The 26584-nt window shown below is 45.6% G+C and overlaps 1 protein-coding gene across 1 annotated transcript in view; it reads right to left on the reverse strand.

Moving 5' to 3' along the window:
• Positions 1 to 26584, reverse strand: part of SNX15 (sorting nexin 15) — a 106964-nt gene that overhangs the window by 70139 nt on the left and 10241 nt on the right. The window contains exons 3-5 of the mRNA XM_078660561.1: positions 23753 to 23873; positions 22781 to 22896; positions 9995 to 10268 (exon numbers count right to left, since the gene is read on the reverse strand). Of these exons, the coding sequence (XP_078516687.1) occupies positions 9995 to 10268; positions 22781 to 22896; positions 23753 to 23873 (511 nt within the window). The remainder of the gene's footprint in view (positions 1 to 9994; positions 10269 to 22780; positions 22897 to 23752; positions 23874 to 26584) is intronic.

Genomic DNA, 26584 nt, shown 5'->3' on the forward strand with positions numbered 1-26584 from the left:
GGAACATTTAAAAGCGTCCCATACAGAGCTAGAGCTTGCAGAACCGATGTTAACTTTAAAAAATTCTTGCGCTTCTGCTCTAATATACTCCAAATCGTCTGGAGATGTAAGGAAAGACCTATCAATAGACCATGACCTGATCGGAGGTTGAATCAGTACTTCAAGATCTAAAAGTACCGCCGAATGATCTGACAGATGGGATGGTAGGTAGGTAACACTCTTTGCTGAATTAAGCAAAGCTCTACTTACTAAAAAGAAATCGATCCTGGATCTATGACGATATTTGTAATTTCGGAAAGAAAAAACAGTTTTCTGTCCCAACCTTACTCTCCAGATGTCTATAACTCCGTATTGAGACATGGCTTTAAGTAAAAAAATCTCTGGATTTAGACAGAGTATGTTGCCGACTAGAGGTAGTCTTGTCTAACAAGGGGTCAAGTACAATATTAAAATCTCCTGCTATTATGATTGGTTCTGGGAAATGTAAAAGCTCGGAGAATAATGATACCAAGGCAGAGGGGTCATCTCGGTTAGGCCCATAGTACCCAACTATCATAAGGCGTGAGCCATCTATCACGACGGTCGCGATAGCCCACCTACCTGTGGGATCTACTTTCTGCTCTATGAGTCTAGTAGTGATTGTTTTTTTAAAAAGAATGGTAACCCCTCTAGTATTAACTGCTTGGGAAGTGGTAACAGATAGATCTATCCATCTGTTTTTATTTACCAAATCAAGTACTTCAGCCTCAACTAGATGTGTCTCCTGGAGTATAATGACCTGCGCATCAAAATCACGTATATATTGTAAAATCGTGTTAGATCTAGGTTTGGTGGTATTTAGAAGAATTAACACTTCGACAACACCATCGGAAACTAATGGTTCCATTTCATTTTCAACGCATTTCTTACATTGAGTGGAACATCTCTAACTTTGTAAGCCATGGGCTTAGCAACACTTTTTACTGCTTGAATCCACAAACACATCTTAACTTGTTTTCATAGAGATTGCCAGTTTTTTAAATGTGTCATGAACATTAGGAGTGGGAATCTCCAACAACATAATGGAAATCTTCATTAACATAATGATGCTATCTCCTCAATTAGTTTAAATTGAAGTGACTACTTTCATTATTCAGATTCGTGGACTAATGCAACTTCTAATACAAATATTGACCTGTATACTTCCCCCAGTGTTGCGACACAAGTTATGTCCTAGTTTTTTGCCTTTCATACATTGATTCCCAAATGCAGGACAAGACTTAAAAGAATTTTCAAGTTGTGAGTTCGTACCATAATTTCATCACAAAGCTTCATCTTTTCTTGTTTTTAAAACAGTGTATCTGAATCACTTATAGAATTTATCTCCTCACAAGCTTGTATTAAATGTGCAATACCTTTTGCCAATGTCAAGGTCTCACGTAAAGTTGGTGTTTTACAACAAAGTAAACTTTCTTGTATCTGCTTGTGGAAACAAAAATTGACAACTTGATCATACTGATCCACTTGCCTCTTAAATTCATAGGAGCCGGAAGGTTTCTCAGTACTGCTACATAGTCGTCAGTGTCCCATGGCCAAGTTGTTTACTGATAAAGACTGTGACATTCCAGAACTATGTTGGTTCTCCGCAAAGCTGTTTCTCAAGACAATGCACTGCATCCACATATTTGATCCATTTGCCAAAACTACTCAGTGGTTGTGGAATCATCTCCGGTAGACGGTCAAAGATTTTTGATCACCTGAGCCTCCATTATAGAGAAGAGCAAATTTCCCTTCTGCTGATTTGTTGTTTTGCTTTCCACTGCCACCAAGTAGGTCTCAAATGTTCTAAACCACTGTTTCCAGTGCACTGTTGGGTTACCAGAACACTGCAGAATACAAGGAGGTAAATTTACATTTTGCTTTTTAACTTTGAGATAATGAAGACAGTTTGTGAAATCCCTCATACCACAATCATTAGTTGATTTTATTACCCTACTAGTTTGAACCATTCATATAGTATAAAGAAGATCAGTGAATACATTCTTTGTAACTAGAACAATTAGGCAAAATCAACTAGAAATCTCAGCTAGACACTCAACTAACAGCAGAAAAGCTTCACCTCCTAGCCTTAACAATGGCCGATAACATACTAAAGCCTAATCTATGAAAACGCTTCTTCAATTCCTGGTAGCTTGTGCAGCTGTACTTTGTATTAATACAGCCTGACTTGTACAGCCTGACCTGTACAGCCTGACTTGTATTCCTCCGCTTATGCATGCGCATACAATCGTCTCCTTAGATTAATTAAATGCTTGCACAAGGCCGGGCTGCAAGGTCATTTTTCTACCTTCTTTTTAAATTATACAAAAAATATCCGACAGACCCACCGATGCAGCATCACCAGGTACAGTGCTGTGCCGAGAATGAGCTCCTCATCCCCCATTATCCAATTCTCGACACTCGTCGACAAACATAAAGAAGCGTGTAAGCCATGATGTCTTCATAGTAATAGTTTTATGAAGATAATAAGTTGGCAACAGAGGAGCCCAGGCCGTACAACTTTCCCTGACTCCAAGACCAGCAAATGCAGACACCTACACCCTTGGACCCTTGCATCACAGAGAAACAACATGCAGTGGTCGTAACTCACAAAGGAATGCCAGATACTGCAGATAAGTAACAACACTTACATATGTGCAGCTTTTTGCAGCAACCTAGTTTAAGATAATTAACATCAGAATACTGGGTTTATGCTGGAGCCTGGCATGGGTCAATGAAAGGCACAATGGTGTGGGAGAAAAAAACACAAGTGGAGGCTACAACAACAAGAATGCTGCTCTGCATATGTTTAAGAGTGCAGCAGTGGGGCTGCGGAGAGCAGACTAAAGCATACGCGTAGAAAGGGAGTAGGTGCAGTTTTAGGAATAATGGCTCCTGCAGGCTGTCCTACGGGAGAGTTAGATGACCAGATGAATACTGTTGAAGTTTGAGTGATGGTGCCCTAGCTTCCATAAGGCCCAGGAGGGAAAGGCTCAATGTGGCAGGTTACAAAAGGTCTGCTTGAGGTAGCACCTGTGTTGTCCAGGCCAATGATTGCTCCGAAGCAAGGTGGGTTTGGCTCAGAACACAGATTTGTAGTCCAGTGGGCAGCAGCACAGGACAGTGCAAGAGGCAAGGTCCTGCTGTACCAGTATGATAACTGAAATAGTAATTAAGTGATGCTGCACCAATGCAGAGCATTCAAACAGTTACGTTTCATACTCACAAGTTATGTTCTCCATCATAACTAGAGTAAATACAAGTCAACTATAAACAAATAAGAGTATAATTGAGGATAGCACTGGGTATTTTTTGTGGAAATGCAATAAAATTAGGTACCTTGAGGGCACAGTAGTGTTGTAGGGATTGACAAAGGAACAGACTGCCAAGGTCTCCACAAAGGTACCAAATCAGTGAAGTCAGGTTGCAGGATTCTTATAAATCTCTGCAAATGTTGCCTCTACAGTTCTCCATTCAAATGTGAAATATTGGTGGGCGCCTAAACACTGTATAGCTCACTAAGATTTGCCCATCTTATTAGCACAATCCTGACTTCACATATAAATCAAAGACGTCAAAATTACACAGTGGGGAACGCCTATCATTGCAGATCCATTTATGAGGCAAACCCCTTGCAAGTTCAAAATTAACAATATGTCACTCACCCATTTAAAGCAGGGTCACCATCTGTTATTTCTTTATTTTTAGTTCTTTTTTGTCCTCATTCGCCTTTAACCATGATAGACAAACCGACTGTTCATATCCCTACTCAACGACCTGGGATAGAGCTGGCTCTTTTGATGGATTCTCTCGGTACCTTCAGCCTGTAGGGGTATATTTCCAGACCGACTTGCTACTTTCCCTCTGAAAAAGAGGATAGGTTTTACTCCCACTTGATCTATACGACCAGATGGACTCTTTTGATGTCCCGGGGAAAGACCCAACGTAGTTTCCAATAGGAAAAATCATCGGGCCCGCCCTTCGTTATACCATATTCAAAATAGAGGTAACATGACAGATATAAAGATTTTTCCTAACTATTTCCATTGAAGCAGCAGGTCCCAGTATGCACTCTTCTTTCGACTCACAGATCTAGCCAAGTCCATCTTGGATGTTTCATATAGAGAAGTCAGCCAGTCCGAATGTTTGGGAAGAACAGGGTCTACCCAGTGTATGCAAATTTGCCTCCTTGCCAATAAGATTGAATAAAATAAAAGCGATCTGGCTGGTCCTACAATATGGCTGTTAAGACCAAAAATTATCAGAGTCAGGTGAATTTGGATTGGTACTCTCAGAATACTCTCCATTGTTATCCGTACCTATTCCCAAAATACCCCGATTGAGGGACAGTCTTTGAACATATGTGAGTCTGATGCTTCTGATAGCCCACATTTTTTACAATTGACTTGACAGCCTTTTACGATTTTAGAAAGCCTAAGGGGGGCTAAGTATGCTCGATGTACCGTAAAGACGTGATTCCTCTCCAACCATGCAGGTTTAACTATGCTGAAGAGATTTTTGAAAGAATCCTGCCATAATAGGTCACATTGTACATTTGGCATCTGTTCGCTCCAGGACTTGTTGGTCAGCTTAAAATCTCCACCCACCACCTCTTCTATGGCCCAATACCAACATGAGACCTCCTTCTTCCCTACTGGCCTCTCTACCAACTGCTGCTCTAGGCTGTTTTCCTCACCGATAGGTCTATTCTATCTGATCTGGGACTGAACCCAGCTTTGTAGCTGTATATACTTGAATCTTGAGAGACCGCTACATACTCTTCTCTTAAGATCTTCCCATGAAATACATGTTTTATTACTAACAAGATCTCCCCATACTCTTAATCCAGCATCTTTAAGTGGCATCGCCAGCTTGTCCCGAAGGCACTCTGGCGAGCCCGGAGAGTCTCAGAGTGGTGCTAGGTTAGAAAAGTAGTTGAGACTTGTCATATTTTTTAATCTTGCCCATATTCTGGCAAATTTCTGTAGGACCTGTTATTTCTTTCTTGCATAGCCTTTGACAATTTCATCAGAAAAAATACAAATACAAAAGAGACTCATTACACATAGAACTCCTGGAAATAGGGGTTGTTTCAATAAGGCGTCCAGATGGAAAAGTACCTTGGCCATTGAGGTAGATAGATACCAGCTGAATGTACTGGCATGTCATCAAACCCAGAGGTTCACTATTTATATAGGTGCTCATTGTATGCACCAAGTTCGAGAGAGGTGGTTCAGGAACATTTAAGGTCAATCAGTATGGTTGCCCTGTCACACAAATCAGACAAACAGGAAACCCACTTTTCCCACCTGATTTAGTTTAGTTACTTTCGATCTGTAGCATGACTCAATGAAAAGAAAGTAGCAGGTTCCTGGTTTTCGTTCAGCAACACAACACATATTTGGACCTATCTATGCCTTACTCTCCATACTTCTTTTTTTCCATGGAGAATGGTTAGGGCCTGGGAGCACTTGTGATCAGTTAATCCAATTTGTGTAGATTTGTGGCTGAGCTTTTTAATGAGGGTTTTTTTCTTTGAAAAGAGTCAGTGACAAGTTTATTGAAGACTATTCATAATCTTCAGCATTTAGTAGGGTAGTTACATGGCTCGTCCTCAATGATGGAGGGAGGTCTTTTGAGTATAATCTTAGAAATGTTCCCAATGAAGCGGATTAGGAGAGATAATCGGAGTACGTATGTTGGAGTTATTAATAAGTGATGGATAATTTGTACGATTTGTCTTAATGTTTTCTTTGAAAAATTAAATAAAAAGAAATTGCAGAAGAAATTGAAAACGAAAAGCGACCGCTGAGCCTATTTCAGGCGAGGTCGCCCCCACCCACCGCTGCTCCTGGCCGCTGACCACCAGTGCGCTGCCTGCTGCCGGCTGACTGCGTTGCCTTTCAGTTTCCCCCCCTCCTGCTGCCTCCGTTTTTCCACTCTGCCTGTTGGTTTTCTCTGGTTCTCTGCCTCCTGTCTCCTCCTCGCCTCGCCTCCTGTCTCCTGTATTCACCTTCCCCTTGCCCCTTGCCTTCTGTACCCCTATTTCCCTATTTCCCCCCCTTCTGTTGCTCTCCCCTACCTGTTAGCCTCCCCCCCAGCCGCCGGACGACCCAGCCGCCGCTGAGCCGCCCTCGGCCCTCCTTCCCGCCACTGACCACCAGCTGACTCCGCCCCCGCCTGCCCACTGGCCGCCCCGCTCCCGCCACCCAGGTGACCCGCCCTCCCGGCGCACTACTTATGACGCCTCCTGAGCGACCGCGCGCAGCGGGAGCACCGAATGAGCGTCGAAGGTGCGCCAAAGGTAAGCCCGTCTGCGCCCGTCCGCGCCTGGACCGCGCCCAGCGCTAGGACCCCTGGCCCTCCCCGCCGATGCAAGACGACCCGACTGACCTACGACGCCGCCACTCTCAACGCACTCAATGCCGGCCGGACCCACGCCTGCTGCCAAGCCACCCCGAGACGCACCCACGGACCCTTCACCTGCCGCACATGCAAGTTCACCTGCCTCCGAACCTGCCCCGCACCCGCCAAGACTAACACCAGCAGCAACCACCTTAAGTGCATCCTGCTCAACACCCGCTCCGTCCACAGGCACGCCGTGGAACTCTGGAACCTCCTCGACGCTACTTCACCGGACGTCGCCTTCCTCACGGAGACCTGGATGAACGCCTCCTCTGCACCCGACATCGCCATCGCGGACGGGTACAAGATCATCAGGAAGGACCGCATCAACCAGACCGGAGGAGGCATCGCCATCATCCACCGGAACACCATCCGCATCACGACCGACGCCAACGACTCCTTCGCCGCAGCCGAACTTCTCCACTTCCAGATTCACACCGACCCTAAGACGACCCTCAGAGGCACCCTCGTCTACAGACCCCCGGGACCACGCACACAATTCAGCGAAGACATCGCGGACTTCATCAGCCCACACGCCCTCCCCTCCGCTGACTACATCCTACTAGGGGACCTCAACTTCCACCTGGAGAACAACAAGGACCGCAACACCACCGCCCTGCTGGAAAACCTCGCCAACCTCGGACTCAAGCAACTGGTCAACACCCCCACCCACTACGCCGGCCACACGCTTGATCCCGTCTTCTCTTCCAGCAAGTACATCACCTTCAGCCACGCCACCGGACTCCACTGGACCGACCACAGCTGCGTCCACTTCAGCTTCAAGAGATCCACGACCCACCACCACCCGCAACAGGTACCACACAGGAATTGGAGCAAGATCACCGCGGACCAGCTCACCACCTCCCTCAGCCAGAGCCCACCCGCCAACACAACAGACCCCAACGAAGCAGCCCGCAACTTCTCCCAGTGGCTGACCGCCTGCGCCGACGACCTCGGGCCACTAAAGAACCCTCCCAGCAGACCCAGAAGCAAGAAGGCATCCTGGTTCACCGACGAACTCAAGGAATCCAAGAAGACCTGCCGCACCCTCGAGAAAGCCTGGCTCCTCGACCGGACCACCGACAACATGACCGCCCTCAAACACGCTACCCGCAAGCACCACCAGCTCATCCGCATCACCAAGAAGAAATCACTGAAGGAACGACTGGACAACAACGCCCACGACAGCAAAGAGCTCTTCACCATCGTCAAGGAGTTCTCCAACCCCAGCACCGGCACCAACGACATCACTCCGTCACAAGACCTCTGCAACTCCCTCGCCTCTTTTTTCCCCGCAAGATCGCCGACATCCACAACAGCTTCGGCGCACCACCCACGCACCCAACCGTCGAACCAACGCCCCCCACCGCCACCCTCCGCACCTGGACCACGGTAACCACCGAAGACACAGCCCGCACGATGAACACCATCCACTCCGGATCACCGACCGACCCATGCCCTCACCACGTCTTCAACAAGGCCGACTCCACCATCGCACCACAACTCCGGAACATTATCAACACCTCATTCAACACCGCCACCTTCCCGGAGAGCTGGAAGCACGCCGAGCTCAGCGCCCTCCTGAAGAAACCTACAGCGGACCCCACCGACCTCAAGAACTTCCGCCCCATCTCGCTCCTCCCTTTTCCTGCTAAAGTCATCGAGAAGATCGTCAACAGACAGCTGACCGCCTTCCTCGAGACGAACGGATCCCTCGACACCCTCACAGTCCGGATTCAGAGCCAACCACAGCACCGAGACCGCCCTCATCGCAGCCACCGACGACATCCGGACCCTGCTCGACAAAGGGGAAACAGTGGCCCTCATCCTCCCGGACCTCTCCGCTGCGTTCGACACTGTCTGCCACCGCACCCTAATCCAGCACCTCAGCAGCATCGGTATCCAAGACAAGGCACTGGAGTGGATCATCTCGTTCCTCGCCGGAAGAACACAAAGAGTCCGCCTCCCCCCGTTTCGCTCCGAGGCCACCGAAGTCATCTGCGGCGTCCCGCAAGGATCTTCACTCAGCCCCACTCTCTTCAACGTCTACATGAGACCGCTTGCAGCCATCGCACGCCAGCACAACCTCAACATCATCTCTTACGCCGACGACACTCAGCTGATCCTCTCCCTCACCAGAGACCCCGACACCGCCAGAACCTGCCTACACGAAGGGATGAAAGACGTCGCCGAGTGGATGAAGGACAGCCGCCTGAAACTGAACTCAGACAAGACGAAAGTCCTCATCCTGGGATCCTCGCCCTCCGCCTGGGACGATTCCTGGTGGCCCCAGCCTTGGGCACCGCACCCAAGCCAACCGACCACCCACGCAACCTGGGCTTCATCCTGGACTCCTCCCTCTCGATGACCAGACAAGTCAACGCCGTCTCCTCATCGTGCTTCAACACCCTGCGTATGCTTCGCAAGATCTTCCGCTGGATCCCGACCGAGACCAGAAAGACTGTCACCCAGGCACTCGTCACCAGCCGACTGGACTATGGAAACGCCCTCTACGCCGGAACCACAGCCAAGCTACAGAAAAGACTCCAGCGCATCCAGAACGCCTCCGCCCGACTCATCCTGGATGTCCCCCGACGCAGCCACATCTCCAGCCACCTGAGGAACCTGCACTGGCTCCCCGTCCAAAAGAGGATCACAATCCGGCTCCTCACCCACGCACACAAGTCTCTCCACGACCTGGGCCCCAAGTACCTCAACGATCGCCTGACCTTCTACACGCCCACCCGCCACCTACGGTCCACCAGCCTCGCCCTCGCAGCCATGCCACGCATCCGAAGAGCAACCGCCGGAGGAAGATCCTTCTCTTACCTGGCTGCCAAGACGTGGAACTCCCTCCCCATCCACCTTCGGCTGACCCAGGACCATCTCACCTTCAGGAAACAACTCAAGACCTGGCTGTTCGAGCAGTAGCATTCCCCCTCCCCCAAGCGCCTTGAGACCCTCGCGGGTGAGTAGTGCGCTATACAAATGGTATGATTGATTGATTGATTGAATGTACTGTTTACCTATCATGTACTAATTCTGGCATGATCTTTTCCGGTTTTTGGTGTTATTCCAGCTAACGTTTGTGATAAAAACACTTTTATCTGAGCACTTTTGAAGTTCTGATCCAAGGGCTCAAATCTAAGGGACTTCTATGCAGTTCGCTGATCCTAAGAGCATGTTCATTACCTGTTTCCTATACAAACTAAAAACACTTTACCAAGAATTATGTTGTGGCTTCTGAACCAGGTATTCTCGGGGGTCTGAGGGACAAGAGCTGAAGTGAACCTTGACCAAGCTATTACTGCAGAGTCTTGAAAACACAGAAATGGGTGATATTCTTTCAGAAGTGCAGACTATGTGATCTACAGTAAGGACAACAATGAAGAGAGATTTCACCTAACCAAGCAATACTAAATTGTGACAGGAACAGATGGTCCACAAAGTTCTTTGCTGATTCCTAGATACCTGTTCGCATTCAACCTGCAAAACGATAGGCTGACTCATACTGTACTCCAGTAAGAGAGGCACACCTGGCCCACATATGATTGAGGCAACAGGTACTCACCCTTTAGATCTCCAAAACCTTCACTGTCTCTCCCAATAAAGCCATATTCCTCTGGTTCTTCCAGGCTCAAAGTTCCTTTTTCAGCCATTTGCTCCTGGACGATCTCTTCCGCCACACCTGCAGTGGCTGCTGTTTTGCAGCTTGCTGCCTTAGGAGACTGGTCGCTCAAGTCCTTAACAGCAGAAGGCTGGGGAACAAGAGGAGGGGGCAGCATTTCCTCACCACAGGCCTCCACTGCTTCAAGGACCCCAGACCGGCTTTTCACCTCTCCACCCTAGCAAAAAAAACAATTTAGTTGGCAGGTGGGCATTATCGAATTTGTCTGAGCTCAGTAAAGAATCGAGAGTAGAAACCCCTGGCACCAATCCTTTGAATAATTGTTTTCCAGACAGCCCTCTTTGGTGCACCTTGAAGTAAAGCACAAGAGTTTAACATTTTTCCTTGTTAGAGACAAAACCACAGAGCATCTCTAGATATCCCGCTAAGAGCGTTGAAATATGCAGTTCAAGTAATCTCTTTCTAACTATATCTATCCCTTCACATATCTATGGAGAGATGCTCTGATGACACTGAGACCTCAGAGAAGAGCTCAGCATCTCAGCAGCTGTACTGTATGGTACACAGCACAGTCTTTTGTCTCTGTTTATTGATATAAAGCATTACCATCCTGCTATCGATGGGATTAAAGCTCTTGACTAATATTAGGATTATGGTAAAAAGGAGATCAGGGTTACGTTCTTCATCTTCAGCCCCAGCTCAACCCCAACTCCTTGTATGTTTTTGCTGAGAGCTCATATCAAGTGTTTAAGCCAGAATGCTCCTCCCTAATCATTACACGTGTGTACTTTATTGCAATTTCGATGTGCATGTCTTTCTTGACAATCAGGTAGTGAGGCGGCAACTCCCAGAAATCCAAGTCATGGGATTGTATCAAGTCAGATGTGTGTGTGGTGTTTGTTGAAGGCGAGTGGACTGACAGCAAAAGTACGGCGATTGTGGATGTAATATGGATGTTATTTGCATTAGTGGGACATTCTACGCCCCCCCCCCCGCCACACAAAGGAATGCAAACTAAGCACACCTCAATGCCCAAGAAAACAAAAAGGATATCATTTCGAGGTTGACGGATGCTAAAAAATAAATAGGTGAATGGCCTGTCTATCAACATTGTTATTCAACCACTCAATTTAGTGGTGGTGGGGGGGGGGGGGAGGGACTGAGTTCCCTCTGGTGGAGAAAGAGACTTTTTTGGGCAAAAACACAACAACCCCATCACTGGGCTGCCAGATAACAGTGATGACCGTCTTGAACAATTTAGGACATGCTGACCAATACAGGTTTTCCCTTCCCCGGCACATCCTGCGAGGCATGGCAAAAACTAGGTAGCTAAAACAATCACAACAAGAAAGGAGAAAACTCACTGCGTGCCAAATGATATTGTTTGTTTCTTTTTCAGAAACAAACCCCGCTTTGTGGTTTCGTTTCAGAAAAAGAAAAAGAAAACCTGGATTCTGGGGAAAACATCGGCACTCGTATGGCATTAGCAATGACAAAAGAGCATCTACCTTATAATTTCTAAATGTTCCTCAAATTGTCCCTAATGGAAGAAACTATACAGGTTTGGCAAAAGGTAGTGAACCAACAGTCAACTACGTCAGCTTCCATTCCAACTCATGGAACATCATAATGTCAGCATTATAGACTATATCTCCCCAAGTCTCTTTCGAAATATGTGGTTTGATACAGGGTAATGTTTGATGGTGTGATGTGGGGTTGCAAGAAATGGTATAGTGTGATGCGATGTCAGGGCATAATGTGGTGTGGCATTGATTTATATGGTCTGATGTGGTGCTGTATGTTGCAGTTCAGTGTAATGTGGAGTAGGAAGCTTTGGTCTGCTGCTGCATGTTGTGATGTGGCAGTGCATAGTATACTTTGTTTTTGTTTGTTTTTTAAATTTTATTTTCCGTTTTCTTCAATACAAAAGAATTACACATATATGTTTGTTCACCATTTCATAGCCATAAATTGTCGCATCATATAAAAACTTTTGTCAAATACAATTTGCAGAGATACTTGGTCAGTTACCAGATAGAGAAAGCAACAGCAGTAACAATCGTACAGAATACCAGGGTCTCTTTATAACAACCTCTCTCCCACTCTTAAATTTAAATAAATATGCCTAGCATACTTTTTTGAAAGATGGTATGGTGAGATTGAATGGCATGATGCAGTGTGGAATGGCAAGTTGTATTGTGTGATGCTACACAGTGTAGTATTTTGCAAGGTGCTTTTGCGTGGCATAATGGAGAAAAATGCACCAGCAAATTGGTTAAACCTAGGGGGAGACATGGAGGTGGCGCAGAAGTAGTGACTGCGAAATAGTAGGAGCAAAGGGAAATGTAGAGAAAGCTCACCATATGGTTCTTCTTGGGCCAGCAAACAATCCCCAAGCTTCTGAGAAACTACAAAAAACTGGAAATTGATCCTTAGATGAAAGAAATGCACTAACAAATGTGGTCGAAATGCAAGCCAAGGTAGAGCACGAGGCACTAAACAATATAACATAGCACTGAAGAATATAACCTAACTACAGGATTACTACAGTTTTACCATATGCAACAGGTAGCAGAAATAACCAATAGATAACCATATATATTCAGTAAGAAAATCCCAGAGTTGTGTATAGGTTCATGGGTGCAGAGTGCACCACGAATCCATTTATAGTAAAATCAAAGAAATTGTTAATGGCCTCTAAATAGTAAGAATATCACTGAAATGGACCGCTTCGCAGAGATCGACAACATGAGAGTTAATGAAAAAAGCATGTACATGAAGTATAATATAGGACTAGACTAGTGATTTTTGAAGGCAGAATCAAAAAATGAAAGCCAAGCAAACTTAAGATTTAATACTAAAAATAAATAGAGAACATGAGCAATAACTGATAACTACGGTAACAGAGGTCTTCAAGGACAAGCATGAACCAAACAGTAGACCAGAGATGCTGCCGTAGGAATAGGTGTTGGGCCAACTTAATGCATCAGTGCACAGATTCAAAACTGAATCAGATCGAGGCCTACAAGGGACTATGCAGGGGCTAGGCAGTAATGCACATGATATGGGAAGGCATTAGATGAATATATGAGTAGAAGACAAAAAATATTAAATGTCCTCCCATGGATTATCACAATCACAAGGATTGAAAAGAGGGAGTAAGGCCTACGCAAATATATAAAACAATGTCATATTTGGCTCTTCCAAAAGGCTTGGTACATAACAGTACAAAAATGATGAATAGGAACATCCCGCAAACATGTACAAAACGTTTAAATAAAAGGCGTCTTAAAGATTTAGATAATCTACTGGCAGGGACAGAAGACAACGAATACAGTAAAAAACCTATCCACTGTGTTCACTGAAATGCCTGAATATTAAAGGTTGGCGAGTTATATCTAGATGGAAGAAGAAAGGCTTGCAGATCTACATAAAATAAACAATAATAATCACCAGCAGAAAAATAAGGCAAAAGGCCATTACCACTGATGAATGGTCAAAATCACTCAACCATTCACCTAGAAAAAATTGGATGGTCAGAGCAGAGAGCCTGGAAATTATTATATAATATTCATTCAAAAGGGGATATCATAGCTTGAAGAGTTCACCCTGCACCAAAGAAATTACTGCAATCACAATCTGCTTTTGTCAAAATGGAACACAAGTGTCTTAATTACAAATGCTCTGCTTAGCTCTAATAGAAAGAGAAGTCAAGGAGGACATGTAGCCAAAAATAAAACGGCACGGAGATTGGGATGACAAAAGGGCCAGTAGAAAAGGATAAAAAAAGAATGAGCACATAGAAAGAGAAGAGAAAACCAGTTCATTGAGGCTTTTAGGGTAAATGACTTTTATTATGCTACTAGTTATGCAAACATTCAAAAGGTTGTCATACTTGGCCCTCGGAAACACATCTTAAAATGTTTTCTATATTGTGCGCTACTATAGTCTATGGGGTGACTAACAGAGGAGACCAACTCGGTGTAGTCTCACTCCTCCCACGTCGATACTGGACTGAGCTGTACTGCCCTAACTCACACCAGGAATGAACCTTCTTACAGTTGACTATCATTTTATTGTTAATCGTTAAGGTAAGGAGCACCCAGAACCGATAGCAGCTATTTTATTACCCCTTAACATGCATCCGTTCTAATGATGCACTGTCATAGTCAACCACATCTCTCCCTTGTACAATAACAAAGCAATTGATCAAACGATTTCCTGGTGGCCAAAGAGAGAACTAGTAAGTAAACAAAGAAGCACATTTTCAGAAACTCCATTTCTTTCTGGTAGGTCTGACCTGGAACTCTTTACCATCCACGCTTCGCAGCGAACCTAATCACCTGAAATTCCGCAAAACTCTTAAAACCCTCTTCTTCCCTAAGTAAATTAGTAGACTCCCAGAGATACGCATTCACAGCGCTACGTGGCCTTTGGGTAGTAATGCGCTTTATAAAACTCATTTTCATTTCATTTTACACAATACACGAGTCACCTAAAAGGCTTAGGAGAAAATCAGAGCTCAAGAAGTCTGACGAGATAACGCTTTTTTACCTGAGGGCTCAGAATCACAGCTAGGGTGGCTCTCTGAGTGAGGGAAGCATGGAACATGAAGAGTGGCAAAACTAATGTGAGGAACAAATGGAGACAAGCAGATAAAACCCTGCCTGCTGCACAGTCCAGGCCACAAGGGAGAGAACTTCAAGGCGGCACATTTATTCTCGACACTGACACGTTTCAACTTTGGGAAAAGTAAACTCTACATTATTTTCCTAAATACACTAAATGCTAATACAATTTAACATAATACTAACAAAGGATCACAGGCTCCAGTTCACCATCTATAGTGCTAATTAAATGTATTGACAATGTTAGTCCAGGGCCACAAATGTTTGCCAATCCAATCACCGCACCTTCATAAAGCTTGGCACTTTATTCACAGCACTATAATCTCCAAAATTAATACTGCATGAAGTTCAGTCCAGCGTAACAGCTGGGAGAGCATATGTCCCTAGTTCTCCATTGAAATTATAATAGTGTATGAATGGCAATTGTGATATTTCTAAATCTACGTTTTTATTGTGTCTTGGAGTAAAATACTGTCTCTTTGCACTAATCTTAATTTAGCTACCCAATAATCTCACCACTTTTCAAAATTCACTTTTCGCTTAATCTTTCTGCTTCATCCAATTCCATGACAACCAAGTGGAACAGGGCAGAAAATAAGACGAGAAACTAAGTGCAACAACAAATATTAAATATTGCAGAGAGGCGGCAGGATAACTCGCGCTCTAATAGATACATACATAGCCTCATTTCAATCCTGGATTACTACTAAGGGGAGCAGTATGCCAGTCCCCGGATGGTTTGAACCAAGGGACAAAGCCCAACTAACAAAGTCGATTGAACAACGGATTATTTATACTCAGCACAACTTCAGATTTAAGGAGTCTATTTTCTGCTAATCTAATTTTTGACACACAATCCTTAGCTTTTGCCACTGAAAGAAGACGATGACCTTTTCTACCTATTGGGCTCTCAGACTGGCGGAGTTCTAGATTGAGGCCAGCATCTGCTGCTAAATACATCAATGATTTTCTCAACTCTTGGACGGATTTCTTTCAACCCAAATATTCAACCAACTCAACAGGATTAACAAGATGTTCCCACCAATGTACTGTATATGCTTTTTAGTATGTTTGTACTCAGTATACCATCACGTCTACTCTCATCCAAGAAGGCGAACAGCACTGCACTCCTGCTTTCACATTTCTCTTTTCTGTTTTTCTTGTATTTTCAGCACTCATTTCAGCAGGATTAGAGCACCTGCTGTATAAAGATTACACAGACAACCTGGGAAAACTCAATTTCTGTTCTCAGGTTATCACCCGGGGGCGCTCTGAAGACATTCCCAGGATACAGATGTTGGCATGTTCAGAACTCTTTATTCTGCCTTTACACTGAGTAACTGATCTTATGCACACTGCTGAAATTCTTAAATGTTTGACTGGACTACCATGACCTGCGATAGACGCTAACTAATCTGCTTCCTAGATCATCACTGTTGTTCAGTCATACTCTCTGGTCCTATCCTTGATTCTACTTTCAATTGTTTAAAAACATTTTATTCAGGGCAAAGGAAGCCATTCAGACTTTTTTTCTTTAGGTGAGACCTTCTTTGCCTTTCTCATCTACTCCATCACTGTCCTCAGAGCCCCAGTAATAGATCAGAAACAAATGAATTTTTTTTTAAAACTTTCTGTCTATCAGTGTTCACTGGCATTATACCCCAAAGCAGACTGGCTCAACAGAGGGGTGACCTGTGCTCTTCTTGGGAAACAAATTCCCCCATTACCATCTCCGGTAAAAGGGAGATAGTTGGAGATACATATCCATGTGAATCTAAAATTGTTACCTTCACCTCAAAATGATACTGTGATTGTGATCACTTGCATGTGGTGGGAGAGTCCCTCATGAGTCTTTCCTATGCTTGTCTTGTCAATGGGCTTCATCACTTTAGCCACCAGATATTCTACTTCAATATCGCTACTTTGTCAGTCACAAGGTGAGGGCTCCTCCCCGCTCAATTTTACTTGCTACCCGGGATCTGGGTCTTCATTCTCCAAACACTGCTGCTCACGAGGCCCATTCAGTGTTCGACCCAAACAGTAGCTTGCCCTGCAGCATCTTGGGAACCATGCTGGAGCCTCAATCATGGCTCAGGAGTTGTAGCAGGAGTGATTTCCTCTGGCAGCAAAGACATCTACTGGTGCTCAATTGAAGGTTCTCCACCAGTGTCACTCCCATTGCAAGATTCCTGACTCTGGAGCACAAAAAAAGAGGTGTAATGCAAGGACTGGTGTGACAAATAGGAAAGTATGTAGACTGGGGCCCAAACACTCTACATACATAAAAAAAATAGAACATTTGAAGCGTGGTGGACTGTGTCGATGTGTTGTATGTTAAGACAAAGTTGTGTAGTATAATGTGGCACGTTCAATTGTGCGGTAATACAATGCAGTAGGGAATGGTATGAGGTGGCAGATCTTTGAGAGTAGGGTGTTACTATGTGATGTTGAACACCATCTCTTCCGTTATAAGTCGACCAAGGGACACAGCGGGGTTTCATGAAATGGTTTATTCAGATTTTTGGCATGACGCATTTCGGCGGTAAGCCTTTCTCAAATGCCTCGGGTGCTTGGGGTTTCCTTTTCAGTGTTTTATATCCTGCTCCTCCCTCCGCAATGGCGAGGTGCACACCTGAACCAAATCGCCTCGAAAAGCACTCAAGCAGTTCGCTGTTGAAAAACTGCAAGTCCCATCAAGCAGCTTGTTTGTGGAATGGATGAATGTCTCTTTTAGCCGGATTGTATTGCTCAAAGTAAGAGGCAGATTTTAAACATGATCAGGTAGAAACCGTAGCACTGTGAGCGAAATAAACAGTCTCTTCGGCCCTACTTCCAGCCACTCTATACCGTCGGTAGCAAACCTGGAGACGCCAGTACAGTGACTACGTGATGTGTTCATATTGTAAATAGCTAGATGGGTTATGGTGTAGTTTGGTTTCCTATTGTATCAGAAGGCGTTTTCAATGGCTGTGTGGAATGTAATGGTGTGGTGTGGCAAGACGTGTTGCATTATGAAGTAAGATATGGTTGGTAGGAAGTATAATTCTGTTGCAGGGTGTGATAAACTGTTATGCAGACTGTTTGCAGACGACACCTTAATTCTGTTGAAGACGCAATCAGGTCTGCAACGTGCCATTGATAGATTCACTTTTTTCTGCAATGACCATGATTTAGTAGTTAACGTCGATAAGACGAAGTTCATGGTCTTGCATAAACACAAAGTAGTGAAAGCTAGAGTGGAAATGAACAATGTGCCCCTGGAACAAACTGACTCCTTTGCATAACTTGGTGTTACTTTGGGCAAACGCTTGAACTGGTAACCACAGTTAGATCTATTAGTCTTAAGGCATAATCAACTTGCAGGGGCCCTCCTAAAAGAAATCTGGTTGTCCCAAACCAGTTGGACTGGCTCTATCTATTTACCAAGGGAAGGTTAGAGCCTCAATAATTCACGGTTCAAAAAGGGGGTGGTGATGGACAGAGTATCTGAATTAAGCAGAACACTCCTACCCAGTCAACAGATCAGGGCTTGATCCATCACCGTTTTTTAGCTCACTGCACCATCCCAGTTCAGAACCACTACAGGTGTGGCAGGGTATGCTCAGACATGAGTCCCTTGCTCACTGCACCATCAGGATCCAAGCAAGCCGGGCCGACGACGGCTGAAATGCCAGAAACCGGTCCCCGGAAGCTTGTTTCCTTTCCAGTAAAGAATTGGCTTGGTAGTTTGGTCTGCCCTGTTCCCATGATGCACTGGGCCAGAGACAGACTAGTTTGCATATAGCCAGGTTCTGAACTGGGATGGTGCAGTGAGCTAAAAAACGGTGATGGATCAAGCCCTGATCTGTTGACTGGGTCGGAGTGTTCTGCTTAATTCAGATACTCTGTCCATCACCACCCCCTTTTCTGAATCGTTTTTGGCCACTACAGGTGTGGCAGGTTATGCTCAGACATGAGTCCCTTGCTCACTGCACCATCAGGATCCAAGCAAGCTGGGCCGACGACGGCTGAAATGCCAGAAACTGGTCCCCGGAAGCTTGTTTCCTTTCCAGTAAAGAATTGGCTTGGTAGTTTGGTCTGCCCTGTTCCCATGATGCACTGGGCCAGAGACAGACTAGTTTGCATATAGCCAGGTTCTGAACTGGGATGGTGCAGTGAGCTAAAAAACGGTGATGGATCAAGCCCTGATCTGTTGACTGGGTAGGAGTGTTCTGCTTAATTCAGATACTCTGTCCATCACCACCCCCTTTTCTGAATCGTTTTTGGCCACTACAGGTGTGGCAGGGTATGCTCAGACATGAGTCCCTTGCTCACTGCACCATCAGGATCCAAGCAAGCCGGGCCGACGACGGCTGAAATGCCAGAAACCAGTCCCCGGAAGCTTGTTTCCTTTCCAGTAAAGAATTGGCTTGGTAGTTTGGTCTGCCCTGTTCCCATGATGCACTTGGCCAGAGACAGACTAGTTTGCTTATAGCCAGGTTCTGAACTGGGATGGTGCAGTGAGCTAAAAAACGGTGATGGATCAAGCCCTGATCTGTTGACTGGGTAGGAGTGTTCTGCTTAATTCAGATACTCTGTCCATCACCACCCCCTTTTCTGAATCGTTTTTGGCCACTACAGGTGTGGCAGGGTATGCTCAGACATGAGTCCCTTGCTCACTGCACCATCAGGATCCAAGCAAGCCGGGCCGACGACGGCTGAAATGCCAGAAACCGGTCCCCGGAAGCTTGTTTCCTTTCAGTAAAGAATTGGCTTGGTAGTTTGGTCTGCCCTGTTCCCATGATGCACTGGGCCAGAGACAGACTAGTTTGCATATAGCCAGGTTCTGAACTGGGATGGTGCAGTGAGCTAAAAAAACGGTGATGGATCAAGCCCTGATCTGTTGACTGGGTGGGAGTGTTCTGCTTAATTCAGATACTCTGTCCATCACCACCCCCTTTTCTGAATCGTTTTTGGCCACTACAGGTGTGGCAGGGTATGCTCAGACATGAGTCCCTTGCTCACTGCACCATCAGGATCCAAGCAAGCCGGGCCGACGACGGCTGAAATGCCAGAAACCGGTCCCCGGAAGCTTGTTTCCTTTCCAGTAAAGAATTGGCTTGGTAGTTTGGTCTGCCCTGTTCCCATGATGCACTGGGCCAGAGACAGACTAGTTTGCATATAGCCAGGTTCTGAACTGGGATGGTGCAGTGAGCTAAAAAACGGTGATGGATCAAGCCCTGATCTGTTGACTGGGTAGGAGTGTTCTGCTTAATTCAGATACTCTGTCCATCACCACCCCCTTTTCTGAATCGTTTTTGGCCACTACAGGTGTGGCAGGGTATGCTCAGACATGAGTCCCTTGCTCACTGCACCATCAGGATCCAAGCAAGCCGGGCCGACGACGGCTGAAATGCCAGAAACCGGTCCCCGGAAGCTTGTTTCCTTTCCAGTAAAGAATTGGCTTGGTAGTTTGGTCTGTCCTGTTCCCATGATGCACTGGGCCAGAGACAGACTAGTTTGCATATAGCCAGGTTCTGAACTGGGATGGTGCAGCGAGCTAAAAAACGGTGATGGATCAAGCCCTGATCTGTTGACTGGGTAGGAGTGTTCTGCTTAATTCAGATACTCTGTCCATCACCACCCCTTTTTCTGAATCGTTTTTGGCCACTACAGGTGTGGCAGGGTATGCTCAGACATGAGTCCCTTGCTCACTGCACCATCAGGATCCAAGCAAGCTGGGCCAACGACGGCTGAAATGCCAGAAACCGGTCCCCGGAAGCTTGTTTCCTTTCCAGTAAAGAATTGGCTTGGTAGTTTGGTCTGCCCTGTTCCCATGATGCACTGGGCCAGAGACAGACTAGTTTGCATATAGCCAGGTTCTGAACTGGGATGGTGCAGTGAGCTAAAAAACGGTGATGGATCAAGCCCTGATCTGTTGACTGGGTAGGAGTGTTCTGCTTAATTCAGATACTCTGTCCATCACCACCCCCTTTTCTGAATCAATAATTTACGGGGCGGAACTTTGGGGGCTCGAAAACTTAGGACCATTAGTCTTAGCCCAGAACAAGTTCCTGAGGGCATTGACTGGCCTTCCTCAATCCTCTCCTCTGAGGCCCCTACTTTTAGATCTAGGATGTATTTCCTTTGAGGAGGCTGCGGGTTTTAGCCCACTTGCCTATTGGCGAAGACTTTGGACAACCCCGGAGCTAACACCCTATGCAAAAGCTGTTAAGTCCATTTGGGAAGCAGATAAATCAAACACAATTTCTTGGCTACAAAAGATTAAGGCATTGTTATATGAAATGGGCCTCATTCACCTGTGGGAGGACCCAGAGGGGAATTCATTTCCATCTAAAAGCGATCTTAAAGCCATATATAGGAACAAGGCATATGTAAAGTCGCTGTCCTCGGTTACTAGTGGTTCCCTCACAGGCCTCTTTCTTGAATATAAGTGTGAGCATAAGCTGGAGGCCTATTGGGACATTATCACACGTCTTGGTGATAGAAAACTCTTCCACCAATTTAAAGTGGGAACACTCCCCCTAAAATTGTTTACTAAAAAGTGGCGGGATGACCAGGATATAAAATGTGACACTTGCTTAACTGAGGACGAGACTCTTTTGCATGTCCTGTTTGTGAGCCCTGCATACAAGAGCCCTCGGCTGAAATGGCTCAAGCCGGTTTGTACAAAGTTTGGAACTAGATCTTGTGAAACGGCCCTGGGTATTTTAAAAACTGAAAGTTCTGAAGTCATAGTTGTTGCTATGGCTAAGTTTCTGAGCTGGGCTTGGGTCCTTAGAAGGAAAAACCTGCAAGGCATTATGTAATCTATTTGCTTATGCATTGGTGTACTCAAGTTTCCCCCACGCCATTGAGTCCAATATTGAAGACTGTTACCAAGCCTGTGTAATAATGCATTAATAGCTTTTGACCCTGAATTCTCCCTTTTAAACCTAATCATTGTTTTAACAGTCTTAGGATTTTATATGACATGCTTTTTTAACAAAATATTCTTGTATGAAATGTTGTCTTTTTTATATTATATTGTATTTGTCTTAATGTGTCTTTTATGATTGATTATGATCGAATAAAGACGGAAATCGAAAGTGTATAAACTGTTATGTATTGGGGTCTGTTGTCTACTGTTGTAAGGTAAAATATAGTGGTCACAGAGTAGTGATGGTGCATTGTGTGGTGTTGGATGGTGTGATGTGCTTAAAGGTGAAGTATAATGTTGAGATATGGGATGTTGTTTCAAGTGGTGTGATTTGGCATGTTAAGGCAGTATGTGGTTTGACATCATGTGGTAGGTTATGTTATATTTTGTTGGACTGTGTGTTAATGTGTGATGTGCACTACAGTGTAGTGTGATCTGGTGATGTTTCTTGTGCTTCAGTAGGCTGCATGTGATGCAGGGGTATGCATAAATGCATGTGGTGTCATGACAGGGTGACAGTTTTCAATGTTTGCATTATAGCTCTCCCTCTCTCAAGTTTATAGCCTTGGTGTAGACTCTTTCTGGATTTCTAAACCCATTGCATTTAAATATTTCGGTTATATTCCCTTCCCCTCAACACTATTTATGCCAAGGCAATATTTAATTGTCTTCATAATTCCTCTACGCTCATTTCTGCTACGCTAAATACACCCTTTTCCTCATAAAATATATTTATACTAATGACTTGGTAAATGCCTCTTATGTTTCCCCTCTCAGTTCTGTTTTCCAGGTTCTAAACTTAAGTCCTTGCACTTCTACTCAGATTTCTATTGCAGACGTTGTGCTATCTGTGCCTCAAGTCCTTGGATTGCTTCAGAGTGCTGTATATAAATCAAGATAGGCATTTTTAGACCATTTTCTGAGTTTAGATTTCTCTTCCACTAAAAATAATCGATAAATGGAAAGAAATTTATCAACGTGTGACATAGCAACCCCATTTTGCATTCCAGTGGCATTCCCTTCCAGTGGTGTTGTGTTTGTGTATCTGTCTGCGGAGAGGGAGAGGGCAGGTTTCCTTCTTAGTATATGCTGATTATTAACTATCCATTCTCCAACCTAGAAGGAGCTTGTGTTTTAAAAAACATTGCAGACAGAGGTAAGTTACAGGATAGGTCCACTTACCCGGAAGAAATCCTTCAGCTGGGGACTGTTGTTAAGTGCTGGAATGTTCACAGTAAACATAAGCATGGCTTCAGCACCCTTCCTGCGCTCCTCGATAACAGCTTCTTCAAATCGGCCTACAACACAAAAGGATTCCAAGTAAGCGGCAGAAAACTAGATGCAGTAATCAGTTGATGCACAGGAAGTAAGTTTGGGAGCACCCTATATCTTTTTGTAAGGACAAGAACACTTCAGGTTTTCCAAAGTGTTAACTGTACTCACGTCTGTAGTCGCAGCCGCACTGCTAACTTTCAATTTTGGAAGCTGGATATTCTAATTCCTGCCATAGGGACATAAAATAGATGCTTCCTGCAACAAGTGGGGGGACTCAACGTTTAATGCAGGGGCGGCTCCTCAGTAATGACTGAGGAGCGTTGCCCCACTGAGTCAGTCAGCGGAAAATAAAATGATTATATAATAATATTATCTTTTTTTTTCTGCTGACTGACTCAGCCAGGGAGTTTTGGACGGGGCGGGCCAGGCATAGAAGGGAGGCCGGGGGTAGTGTGCATGTTGGTTTGGCCAGCTGTCTTAGGCCTGGCAAACAGAGATGCGCACTTAGGTTTCTCCAACCCGACTGTGTTGCACAGTTGGGTTGAGAAACACCACAGGCACTGTCTGAACGGCAAACGAGGCCGCTCAGATCAATCTTGGCGCTGCTCTCATGCTAGGAGAGCAGCGTCTGGATTTTGTGGGGAGCCTGTACTGGTGTCCCAGGGACTGCCGGGACACCATCAGGAGAGAAAAGGAGCAGTGATGCATCAGTGGTAGGATACAGTAGGACATGTACGTTTAAAAAAAATTATATCTCCTTTACCCCCACCCTCTACTGGAGTTGTGTGGCAGCGCCACTGGTTTTATGGCTTTGAATATGAAAACGGAATTTCCAAAAGCGACTGATGGCAAGAAGAACAGAAGAGTAGCTACAATTACCGAAGACCTGTGCTTTGGGGAATAGAGGGAACTCTTCCATTCTGCGAAACAAGTTGCGGTGTGTGTAGGAGAGCTCGCTGTGAAGCTTCTTCAGGTCACTGTAGCGTTTCCACACTGTGATCTGTTGGGGATGGGCAGAGAAGATGAGAGAGATTATCAATTAAAACCAGAGCAATCTAGTAAAAAAATCATGTATTGAGCACAGTGCTTAATTTGTAAAAAACATAAGTTCCAGGTCCCACATCAGGAGGCCTACGCAGCTTGCACCACCCATTACCACTGCCAGCATTGCCAATGACAGTACCTACACAACTACTAACCAGCACACTGCTACAAGTGTGACAATTCAGACTATTCCAGGCCCCTAAATCTATAAATATGGCTTGGGCTGCAGGTATTCATTGTTTAGTGTATACTGAATGATTAAACAATTGCTCTCCTGCTCATCTCTAAATTATACAAATAGCGCCACCATGTGGCAGCTTTCACTGTTCCACCCACTGGCGAAGGTCCCACGCCCCACACAGCTACACACAGTGGTAGCACACAAGTGCTTCCTGCGCTGCCTGAAATTGACCCGAGGGGTGAAACCGTATGCCCAAACACTCCCCTTACTGGGTACTCCCAGAGGGGATGGAGTACTTACGGAGGTTATGCTGGAGAGATGGACGCAGGCGGGGGTGGAGACTTTGGGGGGCCTCTATGCTGACGGTGCCTTGCTCACCTTTGCTACACTTGCAGCGGACACAGGCTTACCGGCTGGTCAATTCCTGACCCACGCCTCCCTGGTGCGGATGCTAGCGAACGCCTGGGGTGATATTTCTGAGGAGCTACCAATGCATCAATTTATGCAATATTTGCATGTCATGGGTAACGGCACTCACGTGGTACATTGGCAGGCGCAAGCTCTCTTGGAACACACGCACCACTCTACCCGACAACTCAGAGGCAAATGGGAGGTAGACAGAGGACGAGCCTGGACGGATAAGGAATGGGCAATGACACTACTAGGCCCAGCCAATGTCCCACGCAACTCCCGCATCAAAATTATACAGTTCTACATCTTACAGAGAGCGTACCTGACACCTGATAGGATTAACAGATACTTCTCAGTCACCAATACGGCATGCCAGCGATGTTCCTTGATTGGAGCAGACCTGTTACATATGCTTTGGCTATGCCCCAACATCTAGTCATACTGGAACACAATCACATCACTGCTGACACAATGCACAGACGAAGAGATACCGCACACATGGGAGGCTTGCATATTGGGACTTTACAAAAGGACCAAACTGAATAGGGTGCCGGCACAGTTTTGGGATCTGGGACTTGTCACAGCTAAACGCCTACTCACTAAACGCTGGAAACACAGCGAGCCCCCACATACGCGACACAGGTATGCCTCTTTCACTAACTGGGCGGTAGCGGAGGGCACGGTGCTGCGCCGAGAGGAGACGATGGGACTGAGAAAATTCCCAATTGCACCCCTCTGGGATGCTGCGCTGAAGTCCCTCCAACAGGCTAGCCTAGCTCAAGGGATTACCTGAAGTTAAACGTGCTTCCGGAATGGACCGGAGATATGGGAATAGACGGAAGCCCCGTATGCCCAACACCTCCCTTCCAACTCATGCCTAGCTTCGCAAAGTGGCACACATAGCTAACTGACGACAGAGATGATGGGGAAACGGCGCATTATAACAATCAGCCCAGCACACATAGGCGAAGCTTGTTTAGTGAAACAAAGAGTGTTTCAAGTATTTTTATTTTTGCATAGTTTGTTAAAACCATTGCAACACAAAAATATTTCATTGCAAACCCATAAAATCTCCATAATTATAAAAAGGTGAAACATTCTATTAAAAAGACTGTACATTAAAAATTTGGATATAGGCAAACACTTGATTAGGCAGGTTATATCCTGAAATGCATATCGCAATTATTTACACTACGGTAATTCTTGGATATAATACTTTGTTTATAAATGCATAGATAAATATTAAAAGTTAGTTTTCAGTCAGTATTTTTAATTTCCGGCCATTTCTTAGTGCATGCTGTCAAAAATGTTACCAGGGCACAGTTTAGTTGAGGATCACTTGGAGCAAAGCATGCCAGAACTGCTTGTCTCCTTGTTCGAATTCCCCGCTGGTTGAATTTTGCTTTTAATATTTGTTGACATAGGCGAAGCTATTTCTCGGGTGCACGGAGCCGATCGCACCACCTCTCCCCCTTCCCCCCCCCCACTAGGCGGACGCGTCATCCCGCAGAATGGGCGTGGCCGACGCCTCTGTCGCTGGCCGCTGGCTCCCCCTGTACCCGCATGCCTACACTCCCCACTCACGAACTCAACTGACACTGGCGAACGTACCTCTTTTTACATGTTAATTGCCCCTTTCACTTTTTGGACCCCCCATTAGTTTGCACTTGACTCTTCCCCGCCATCTATCCCTATGGGGCAATTTTTACGTCCTTCCCCAACCCCCTTTTCCGGAATCATCTCATCCTGTTGCTAACATGATGGTTCATACTTGAAACAAAGGTGCTTTCACTGTTGAAAGAACTCCTTTTCGCACATTTGAGATATTGGTAATTGCACTTCTACTGGCACTCAGTACCCTTTCACCTGCTACAGAGAGATATGACACAAACAGCATAGGCAGCTAGATGTACCTGAGAGACACACTACACGGAGAAACGAGACCGGACACTTTTCAGCTCCCTGTTGTACCCCTCGACATGCCACCTCAGATCACGGCAGCCACCACATACACACAAAGACGGGAGACAGGCCGTGTGCGGCTTCATCAGACTATCTGCTGCCCCTATACGACA

The sequence above is a fragment of the Lissotriton helveticus genome, chromosome 9, assembly GCF_964261635.1.
Source record: "Lissotriton helveticus chromosome 9, aLisHel1.1, whole genome shotgun sequence".
Taxonomy (NCBI): Eukaryota; Metazoa; Chordata; class Amphibia; order Caudata; family Salamandridae; genus Lissotriton; species Lissotriton helveticus.